Raw genomic sequence first — 11,945 nt, forward strand, 5'->3', positions numbered from 1 at the left:
TGTGAAAAGTGTCTGTCATTTTCAAAGAGGTTTGTTAGATGAACCATAAACAAACAAAAATTCTGACATCGCATCAATCAGCAAGGGGAAGTGTCTGCCTGAATGACTCACTGACTTACTGAAGCATAGGACTCATCCATTAGACCAGAGGTTCCCAAACTTTTTCACTAGGGGCCCCCCTTCCAGCATTGGGGAACATCCCCCATCGCCCGCCCTGCCTATTTCTGTGGGCACAGTCACTGTTCATGACACAAACTGTTCACACCCTTCTTGTTGGTGGAGAGAATTTTGCAGGTTTAAAGCTTATTTCCTGCAATTCTACACATTTACCCCCAAGCCATAAGACTCCTGAACAGCTAATCATGGCTACCCAGACTATTTGTATTGCTGGACTGATGATTGAGCTGGACTGATGCTTGAGCTGGACTGATGCTTGAGCTGGACTGATACTTGAGCTGGAGCATTTCTCAGATGCTCACGACCGTTACCATTTATTTTGATATGATTCAAACCCCAAGGTTACGTTTTAACCGATGTTCACATTAAGCGCCAAATACAACACAACAAATAGGATTTAGGGTACTTTAAAACAGATTGCTTGAACCAAGCCAGTCCTACAAGTTTATATTAAATACAATATTACACTGATTATACAGTTTAACAAATATTGCAACTATACAGACACTACATACTTGATCATTCTTTCACACAGAAATAGGGCTAATTCTCATGGTATTAAACAGATAATATTACAGGGGTCAATGTTCTCTGTCTTCTTATAACAACTTACAAGTCATACTTTCCTATTCTACAACGACTGAAGATTTTTCTGAAGAATATTTAGATCATTTAGATCCGAGAAGATTGTTCTGAAGAATATTTAGATCTCATGATTTTGAACGTTTCAAATGATGTTCTTTTTCCGCAAAGTGTCATTTTGTTGTTCACTTCAAAACCAGTTCAAAGCCTTTTTTGTCTGCGTGGCTGAGTGACCACTTAGTTATTCTGTAGTGCCCGGTGATCCGGTAGATGTACAATGTGTAGACATAGGGGTGAACTCGCTGGGCATACTAAGAGAGTGTATTCAGTCCAGTCAGTAGTGCCGTTCTGACTCCCATGGCTCATTGGCTCAGTTGGCAGCATTGGGCGGCCCCTCAGGTATAAGAGACATGAAGAACGTGACAATAAAAGCCCAGGTTGTGGAGAGGAAGCCAGCATGGGGAATACCATTGGGATCCTCCGGTCCTTCCTCTCCACTGTCCCCATCGTCTTCCCCTAAGCCTTCATCCATCACCCACTCCTGTGTAGGTCAAACATGGCAACATGGAAATTAGCCATTGCACAGAAACTGTAAAACTGGATAGATTTTTTTCCCCTCTTACAATTGTAATCATTTACCATAGCAATACCATATTATGTTACCAGACAAGCATTACATAAATCATGCATCACTGCTATTGCAAATTAAATTACTGTATAATTGAAGGAGTTATCTGTCCTGACATTCAGAAGCACTTAAACTAGAGGTTAAAGATCAGAGGTTACAGATTACCTACCGTCTCTTGGAGGTCATGATGAAGGTCGGCCTCCATCTCGTCCTGGTGGGGCCCGTCCCCAGGGTTCTGAAGTTCATTCTCCAGGTTAAAGGGGAACCACCCTGCTTGGTGCCTAACGTAAACACAGAGAAACAGCCAATAACAAACCCTGTGATACATAATGGGTGACCGTTCACAACACATTTGTTGGGTCAAAGACCCAAGAAGACCCGGATAAAAAGGTATAGGTTTAATAGAAAGGATTCAGAACAATCTCACTTTCCATTTACACAATTTGTACAAATACACTGAGTATACCAAACATTTGGAACACCTTGCTAATATTGAGTTGCACCCCCCCCTTTTGCCCTCAGAACAGTCTCAATTAATCGGGGCATGGACTCTACAAGGTGTCAAAAGCGTTCCACAGGGATGCTGGCCCATGTTGACTCCAATGCTTCCCACAGTTGTGTCAAATTGGCTGGATGTCCTTTGGGTGGTGGAACATTCTTGATACACTCTGGAAACTGTTGTGCATGAAAAACCCAGCAGCGTTGCAGTTCTTGACAAAATTGGTGCGCCTGGCACCTACTACCATACCCCATTCAAAGGCACTTCGATTTTTTGTCTTGCCCATTCACCCTATGAATGGCACACATACATAATCCATGTCTCAATTGTCTCAAGGCTTAAAAATCATTTTTTTACCTGTCTCCCCCCATTCATCTACACTGATTGAAGTGGATTTAACAGGTGACATCAATAAGGGATCATAGCTTTCACCTGGATTCACTTGGTCAGTCTGTCATGGAAAGATCCTGGTCCCAGAGCTGTATAGCTATCTCTATGTATATTGGCAAGACAGCACATACAGAGAGCTCTGGGGCCAGTCTAGTATGTCACCTCTAAGAGGGACACGTAGTATTCATTTGACAGGGTGCAGGGGAATACTCACAGGTATAGCAGCAACATGGCGCCCATCACCATGACAAAGCGGCTAAACGATGAGTAAAAGTAGACTATGCTGAGCAAGATGGCGGTGCGTGACACAGTGTACACCCAGTCCAGCCAATCACGGTTCTGCTCCTCCTCGTTCAGCAGTGCCTCTGCTCCCTGGGCGTTCAATTGGATGTCGGGATCGCCACGGTGCTCCTCCGGGGGAGGCGGGTTCAGATGATCTGATTGGCCAGGCTGGGCCGAGAGCAGGTCAGGCCTGAGATGGTGAGATGAGGCAGCCAACATCTGACTGAAGGGCGAGGGAGAGAGACAGACAGAGAAAGGAGTGAGAAATGGATGTAAACATAAACTGGATCAGTAGCTAGGTTTCCATCTAACTGTCGAGAGAATGTGAATACGCTAAAATCCACATAAAAACAATATTTGTGTATGAAGGTGTTTCCACCACCATTTATCACACTATTCATTTTCACAAAGCAAAAAGATCCCACCATGTCGAACAAACACATTTTCTGTCAACAATTATGAAATTGTACCGACACTTCCTCTTTCCATCAGCATGGTCTTGACTTTTGACCATGTCGAACAAACACATTTTCTGTCAACAATTATGAAATTGTACCGACACTTCCTCTTTCCATCAGCATGGTCTTGACTTTTTTCATGCGTCAGGTAACTCATTCACCTCATTCACTTAAGTTAGTTTTATATAGAGATCATCTGAAATTGAGATTATTGTGATTGAATCTCAATGATTGCATGACACAGCATGGGTAATTGAGCATATTGTCACACAGTTATTGGGAGACAGCAGACTTACTAGTGCATGTAGTATTGCCGGGTGTACACCTGCTGCCACCACAGCAGTGTCATGGGATTGTACTGTATGCCAGGGTAGGCTGGCATGTTGGTGGGAGGGCCTTGCTGTGGAGGGAACTGGTTCCACATATAGCTGCAAGATAAGTACACAGTTACGGGGTAAGGAGTTTGGGCATTACCAGTAGACAACAAGCTCATTAACACATACAAACACACAGAAATCTATTAGAAAGTGAGAGCTCTCAACAGTAGTACACTTCTTGGCCAATCATAACGTGTGTCCAGAACTAACCGTGCTGGTGTATAAGGGCTTACCCTTGCATAAAGGCAGGGTGTGCTGCATGGTTAGGGGCGGGGCCTGTACGATGTCTCAGCCCGTCAGAGCTCTCTCCAATGGAGGTTGATTGGCCATCTTGGCTAGGGGAAGGGACACTGGGGCTCTGACCCATCTGAGAAAACAGACAAATACGTTTTGATTATTTTACTTCTCTGACTCCACTTAAAGTTGACTGACCACAAACATTTCATTCATCAGGAGCTGAGTGGATTACAATATAGAGTAGACCTAGGATAGCCTTGTTCCAGGTCTGTTTGTGCTCATGTCAACTCTTTAGCTCATTCTCATTTTGGCATGATAGCACAAACAGACTGGCACGCAGGCTAGCTCTAGGTGTGCTGGGATGATGAAATGAGTGGCAATGAATGGAGCAGTACGGTGGGTGTTGCATGCATACCGGTAACTCACCGTGGAGCTAGTAGAGGGGACTCCAGGGGCCTTGTTACTGTGGCTGCTGAGGAGCTTGGGGGACCCAGGAGGGGTGTGTGATGCACACACCAGGTGGACCATGTGGTACTCATCCTGCTGTAAGAGTCATCCGTGGCCATTAGCAAGGACAGCCACACTATTGCGTTAACAAAGTACAATAAGAATGAGATCTAGGATGAATGCATACGTTGCCGTAATCTCTGAACAGAATATCATGTGAAAATGAAATACACTGCTCAAAAAAATTAAGGGAACACTAAAATAACACATCCTAGATCTGAATGAATGAAATAATCTTATTAAATACTTTTTTTCTTTACATAGTTGAATGTGCTGTCAACAAAATCACACAAAAATTATCAATGGAAATCAAATGTATCAACCCATGGAGGTCTGGATTTGGAGTCACCCTCAAAATTAAAGTGGAAAACCACACTAAAAGCTGATCCAACTTTTATGTAATGTCCTTAAAACAAGTCAAGATGAGGCTCAGTAGTGTGTGTGGCCTCCACGTGCCTGTATGAACTCCCTACAATGCCTGGGCATGCTCCTGATGAGTTGGCGGATGGTCTCCTGAGGGATCTCCTCCCAGACCTGGACTAAAGCATCCGCCAACTCCTGGACAGTCTGTGGTGCAACGTGGCGTTGGTGGATGGAGCGAGACATGATGTCCCAGATGTGCTCAATTGGATTCAGGTCTGGGGAACGGGCGGACCAGTCCATAGCATCAATGCCTTCCTCTTGCAGGAACTGCTGACACACTCCAGCCACATGAGGTCTAGCATTGTCTTGCATTAGGAGGAACCCAGGGCCAACCGCACCAGCATATGGTCTCACAAGGGGTCTGAGGATCTCATCTCGGTACCTAATGGCAGTCAGGCTACCTCTGGTGAGCACATGGAGGGCTGTGCGGCCCCCCAAAGAAATGCCACCCCACACCATGACTGACCCACCGCCAAACCGGTCATGCTGGAGGATGTTGCAGGCAGCAGAACGTTCTCCACGGCGTCTCCAGACTCTGTCACGTCTGTCACGTGCTCAGTGTGAACCTGCTTTCATCTGTGAAGAGCACAGGGCGCCAGTGGCGAATTTGCCAATCTTGATGTTCTCTGGCAAATGCCAAACGTCCTGCACGGTGTTGGGCTATAAGCACAACCCCCACCTGTGGACATCGGGCCCTCATACCACCCTCATGGAGTCTGTTTCTGACCGTTTGAGCAGACACATGCACATTTGTGGCCTGCTGGAGGTCAGGGCTCTGGCAGTGCTCCTCCTGCTCCTCCTTGCACAAAGGCGGAGGTAGCAGTCCTGCTGCTGGGTTGTTGCCCTCCTATGGCCTCCTCCACGTCTCCTGATGTACTGGCCTGTCTCCTGGTAGCACCTCCATGCTCTGGACACTACGCTGACAGACACAGCAAACCTTCTTGCCACAGCTCGCATTGATGTGCCATCCTGGATGAGCTGCACTACCTGAGCCACTTGTGTGGGTTGTAGACTCCGTCTCATGCTACCACTAGAGTGAAAGCACCGCCAGCATTCAAAAGTGACCAAAACATCAGCCAGGAAGCATAGGAACTGAGAAGTGGTCTGTGGTCACCACCTGCAAAACCAGTCCTTTATTGGGGGTGTCTTGCTAATTGCCTATAATGTCCACCTGTTGTCTATTCCATTTGCACAACAGCATGTGAAATGTATTGTCAATCAGTGTTGCTTCCTAAGTGGACAGTTTGATTTCACAGAAGTGTGATTGACTTGGAGTTACATTGTGTTGTTTAAGTGTTCCCTTTATTTTTTTGAGCAGTGTATAAGAAAATGAATGCAGCAGACAGACCTTTCTGAGCACATCTTTCAGTGTTAAGTGATCCAAGAGGAGCTTCCCAGAATACACCAGCCTCTGGTCTTTGGAGCTCTACAATAAAAATCAGACAGTTCAGAATATAGAACAGCTTATTTATGATCCTGCTGCTCATCTATGAACGTTTGAACGCCTTGAAAAACAATTTGGCCTTAATGGCCACATGTACTCTTAAATTTCTTCTCAGTACAGCCAGAAGAGGACTTGCCACCCTTCGAAGCCTGGTTCCTCACTAGGTTTCTTCCTAGGTTCCTGCCTTCAATCGAGTTTTTCCTAGCCACTGTGCTTCTGGCTCTGCATTGCTGGGTATCAGTAAAGCTCTTTGTGACACCTGCTGTTGTATAAAGGGGTTTATACCATACATTTGATTGATTGATAACCCCTGAAAACAGTGGTTTTCCTTTCACTTTCCTTCACTTTGGGTGAAGATTCCCTTTCACTTGCTTACATTGCATAAGAACATATAAGTAGTAGTGATTTAATTAAATAGAATATAATATTTTAGACTAGCCTCAGCTCCCAGACTGTGATGGATGAGACTTAGAAGGATGGCAACGCGAGACTAGCCTTAGACAAATGGTACTTGGAGATCACAAGATCAAAAGGTTGATCCTAAGGTAACTGGGAAGGCCCAAATACACACCACTAGCTAGTAGCTACATAGGGCAGTTTAGTTCATCAGATTGACACAGGTTTACTTCTGGATCAAAAAGGGGCTTAGATGGTGGGCGTGGCAATGAGCGCCGTCGACGGCTACATTGTAGAGAACATTTTAGAGGCCCCCATCTTGGTGCTGTATTTTTTTTTTTATTCTGCACAAATTTCCATGGAGCTGAGATATTTTTTTTCTTTACTTTTAAAGCTAATTTCAGGCGATTCTACATATTCTGCCATGGAGCCGAGAGAAAATGTTGCAGTTTTAAAGCTAGTTTCCTGCAATTCTATGCATTTTGCCATGGAAAAGGCTGTGTTATTTTGCTCAAACATAACAAAATAAATACTGCTAAATTCATTTTATTTTATTTATTTTTTACTCTCCCACACTGCTTTTATTTTGGTGATTGTTAGTTCTCAAAGATTATTTAAAAATATATATACAGTACTGATAGATGAATTTGTATCTTTATTGTAATGACTAAAATATTCCACCCCGATACTGTATAACTGTGTGAACTGTAGGGAAGGGGACCTGGAAACTGTCAAACATAAACATTCCAACAAGGAAGGAGACCTAGAAACTGCTAAACTTAAACATTCTATACTGTGGAAAATCACAGGCCGCCTAAAGGTGGGCGGAGCAAAGTCCTTTGTGTGGACGCATATAAAAAGGCTGTGTGTGTTTTTAGCGGCAGAGCTCTCATGAATAAAGAAACTGATTCATTGCAGAAATGGGACTTTGTTTAATTAATTATTAACTAGAGTCTTACAACCTCTGGGAATTATTCAAAGCTTGAGTAACAGTTGAGTTTAACTATTAGAGATAGACATTCTCGTGACAAGTACCAGTCAAAAGTTTGGACACACCTACTCATTCCAGGGTTTTTCTTTATTTTTAGCATTTTCTACATTGTATAATAATAGTGAAGACATCAAAACTATGAAATAACACATATGGAATCATGTAGTCACTAAAAAAGTGAGATGCTTCAAAGTAGCCACCCTTTGCCTTGATGACAGCTTTGCACACTCTTGGCATTCTCTAAACAAGCTTCATGAGGTAGTCACCTGGAATGCATTTCAATTAACAGGTGTGCCTTCTTAAAAGTTAATTTATGGAATTTCTTTCCTTTTTAATGCGTTTGAGCCAATCAGTTGTGTTGTGACAAGGTAGGGATGGTATACAGAAGACAGCCCTATTTGGTAAAAGACCAAGTCCATATTATGGCAAGAACAGCTCAAATAAGCAATGAGAAACGACAGTCCATCATTACTTTAAGACATGAAGGTCAGTCAATACGGAACATTTCATGAACTTTGAACGTTTTTGAAAACCATCAAGCGCTATGATGAAATTGGCTCTCATGAGGACCGCCACAGGAAAGGAAGACCCAGAGTTACCTCTGCTGCAGAGGATAAGTTCATTACAGCTACCAGCCTCAGAAATTGCAGCCCAAATAAATCCTTCACAGTGTTCAAGTAACAGACACATCTCAACATCAACTGTTCAGAGGAGACTGCTTGAATCAGGCCTTCATGGTCAAATTGCTGCAAATAAACCACTATTAAAAGGACACCAATAAGAAGAAGAGACTAGCTTGGGCCAAGAAACACGAGCAATGAACATTAAACCTGTGGAAATGTGTCCTTTGATCTGATGTTTAGTCATTTAAGTTTACACTTAATGTGTTTTTCCATCCCGATTTGTATTTTTTACACTGTTTGGACTTAGGCAATAAAAGGATTACAATGGTAGAAACATCCATGTGACAGGATTAGGCTAGACATAGAAGCTGTAGTAGGGTATATGACAGCGCCGGGAAGCATAGAAATAGCATACATAGATCTACCGCTTCTTAGACTTGCTTTCAAAGAGAATGACAGATTTATAACTCACATTTCTATGTGGATTTGGTTGGACAGCCCAAAAAGTTACATATTGCAGCTTTAACAAAGAAGGCTCTGTCACCTGGTTAAAACTATTATGGTAAACAGTGATGAGATAGATGACACTAACCAGAGAAGTTGGAGAACACACAACAGACTGAGATTACCAGACAAGAGTGCTTTGTGTTTACAGTGATTACTGAGCAGGAACCGTAACGAAATCAGAGAACTAAGGAATCTCACTGCCCTCCTTCCAGCCTGACGTCAAATCTACACACTTTCAAGACAATAATATTTTCAAATATAGGCTCAGCACAACCTTTCTTTATTGCTTTATCCTCCTCCCACCTCTCTTTTCCCCCTAGAGTTATTAAAGGTTATTCAACTGTGGTTTGACATTCTTTCGGATGCGGTGATGGGTTTTAAAATCGAATCTCCATTGGTAATAGGTTTTCACATCACAGATATTAGGCTATCCATTTTAGTAATATGACATAACATGAATTCAAAAGTGTTGGCCTACATTTAAACAGATGTTTATCCCGGTTAGGAAATCATCACTGTGTAGCAAAAAGCAATTGCAGGGGTACACAGGATGCAGATGCAGAAAATGTGATGGTGAATTCAGCTAAAATGAAGCTAGTTAGACTGTCAGTATTCTGCAGTCTTTTTTTCAGACAAATAAATTAGGTCAATAAACACATAACACTGTTTATAAACCTATACTACTAAGTGAATCATTCACATCAAAGCAAACCGAGCTAGGTTCTGTTTCTCTCTCCAACTAATAGGATTAAGCATACACACATTGAAAAACATTCACTTAAACAAAGGCTTCAATTCAAATTAGTATTGGACTACTAGGCTATATAACCTACTTATAGCCTACTCCTGCATCAGGTCACATAGCATCCAGTCACTTACAGTTGAAGTCGGAAGTTTACATACACCTTAGCCAAATACATTTAAACTCAATTTTTCACAATTCCTGACATTTAATCCTAGTAAATCCCAGTTAGGATCACCACTTTATTTTAAGAATGTGTAATGTCAGAATAATTATTTATTTCAGCTTTTATTTCTTTCATCACATTCCCAGTGGGTCAGAAGTTTACATACACTCAATTAGTATTTGGTAGCATTGCCTTAAAATTGTTCAACTTGGGTCAAACGTTTCAGGTAGTCTTTCACAAGCTTCCCACAACAAGTTGTGTGAATTTGGCCCATTCCTCCTGACAGGCTGGTGTAACTGAGTCAGGTTTGTAGGCCTCCTTGCTCACACACGCTTTTTCAGTTCTGCCCACAAATGTTCTATAGGATTGAGGTCAGGGCTTTGTGATGGCCACTCTAATACCTTGACTTTGTTGTCCTTAAGCCATTTTGCCACAACTTTGGAAGTATGCTTGGGGTCATTGTCCATTTGGAAGACCCATTTGCGACCTAGCTTTAACTTCCTGACTGATGTCTTGAGATGTTGCTTCAATATATCCACATCATTTTCTTTCCTCATGATGCCATCTATTTTGTGAAGTGCACCAGTCCCTCATGCAGCAAAGCACCCCCACAGCATGATGCTGGCACCCCCGTGCTTCACGGTTGGGATGGTGTTCTTTGGCTTTCAAGTGCGTCTCCTTCCTGAGCGGTATGACGGCTGCGTGGTCCCATGGTGTTTATACTTGCGTACTATTGTTTGTATAGATGAACGTGGTACCTTCAGGCGTTTGGAAGGATGAACCAGACTTGTGGAGGTCTACAATTTTGATGTCAAGCAAAGAGGCACTGCGTTTGAAGGTAGGCCTTGAAATACATCCACAAGTACACCTCCAATTGACTCAAATTATGTCAATTAGCCTATCAGAAGCTTCTAAAGCCATGACATCATTTTCTGGAATTTTCCAAACTGTTTAAAGGCACAGTCAACTTAGTGTATGTAAACTTCTGACCCATTGGAATTGTGATTCAGTGAATTGTAAGTGAAATAATCTGTCTGTAAACAATTGTTGGAAAAATTACTTGTTTCATGCATTACTTGTGTCCTAACCGACTTGACAAAACTATAGTTTGTTAATAAGACATTTGTGGAGTGGTTGAAAAACGAGTTTTAATGACTCCAACCTAAGGATGTCTCTGTAGTACAGAGAATCCTCAATGATGGCTGCTGTAATTGTTCATCCAAATGCAGCCCTGGAAACTTGAGGGAGAAGTAGACCTAACCCACTGGGCACAGCATCAGTTCAACATCTAGTTTTGATTTACATTTGGTTGAGTTATCAACTAAAATGAATTCAATGTGAAATCAACAAAACATTTTACCATGTCATTGGATTTAGGTTCAAACTTGAGTGAAAAAAATACTAAATGCCCTTACATTGATTACTTTTTGCAAATCCAATTCATCTTCCACGTTAATTAAAAGTAATCAAATAGATTTGGGGGGGATGAAATGACATGAAAATGACATGGAAACAACGTTGATTCAACCAGTTTTTGCCCAGTGGGAAGTCAGTAGCAGTTTGACATTTGTGCTACTTATAGTCTGCCTTTATAATGTTTCAGGGATAGGGACAAGTTGTCCCAGATGGCTGTAACCTCCAAACTTAAAATGCCAATCATCAGGGAGGTGCATTTCAGAATAAAGACATCCCACAGAGTGGACATGGCTCTATGCTCTATTTTATTTAATCTATTATGCAATATATTTTTGAATGTTTATATATACACATCATTGATCTGAACAGACCTCAAGGGAAATGAAAACTGAGACCAAACTCACTGTACATAAGCGATAACCTACTCACCGGTTTACTGGGATATACATGTGAGATATGGGTTTTTAGTTTATCCACTGTCCAGTTCAGGAAGCAGTTGATGGTCTGGTCATCATACTTCTGGTTGGGTGCCTTGATGACAACGATAACAGGACTGCCGGCAACACCCTGGTCCATGTTTTACACCATCTGTTAGTGTCCTCTTACGGTGCCTTGCACATAGCCCAGATTTGTTGGGCTGGAACAACAGAATGGTCTCTTCCAATGCGGAGGACTACTAAATGTCTTTACCCACCTTAGCTTCCAGCGACTGAACTTTGCCTTTATCACCTTTAAAGCTCAGTTACAAGTCCTTGAATATAATCTGAATATCCGACCGGTTGTTGTTGTTGGCCTGCTAACTACCCGCTAGCTAACAGAAAGCGGAAATACGTAATCGTGTCCGAAACAGCTATTCCTCCCACATCCGGAACTCGTATAGTCGAATGATCCGTGCTAATCGGGTTCCTTGGGGCGTCCATACCCCATTGAAGTTTACATTTACAATGTGTTAAGGTTAGGGGCTACGTGTTTAGAACTCTTGCATGGTGGTGGTGGTTGGGAGGAAATGGCGACTGTGCTTGAATCTGAAAGTGCGGCAAGAGAAGTGTGTGACAATGAATGGAAAATAGTGAAATCAAAGAATGGAACAAAACGAGCAA

The 11,945-nt window shown here is 42.5% G+C and overlaps 1 protein-coding gene across 2 annotated transcripts; it reads right to left on the minus strand.

Moving 5' to 3' along the window:
• Positions 1–517: 517 nt before the first annotated feature.
• Positions 518–11,650, minus strand: LOC121572770 (homocysteine-responsive endoplasmic reticulum-resident ubiquitin-like domain member 2 protein). 2 transcript variants are annotated; one of them, XM_041884800.1, is made up of 8 exons: positions 11,275–11,650; positions 5,909–5,986; positions 4,057–4,173; positions 3,627–3,760; positions 3,313–3,444; positions 2,491–2,781; positions 1,557–1,668; positions 518–1,300 (listed from the first exon to the last, which is right to left on the minus strand). In XM_041884800.1, the coding sequence occupies exons 1-8, from the start codon at positions 11,419–11,421 to the stop codon at positions 1,130–1,132; spliced, it is 1,182 nt and encodes a 393-aa protein (XP_041740734.1). In that variant the 5' UTR covers positions 11,422–11,650; the 3' UTR covers positions 518–1,129. The 2 variants fall into 2 exon arrangements, with proteins under 2 accessions (XP_041740734.1, XP_041740735.1); XM_041884801.1 differs by lacking the exon at positions 5,909–5,986.
• Positions 11,651–11,945: the final 295 nt, after the last annotated feature.

The sequence above is a fragment of the Coregonus clupeaformis genome, chromosome 8 (assembly GCF_020615455.1).
Source record: "Coregonus clupeaformis isolate EN_2021a chromosome 8, ASM2061545v1, whole genome shotgun sequence".
Taxonomy (NCBI): domain Eukaryota; kingdom Metazoa; phylum Chordata; class Actinopteri; order Salmoniformes; family Salmonidae; genus Coregonus; species Coregonus clupeaformis.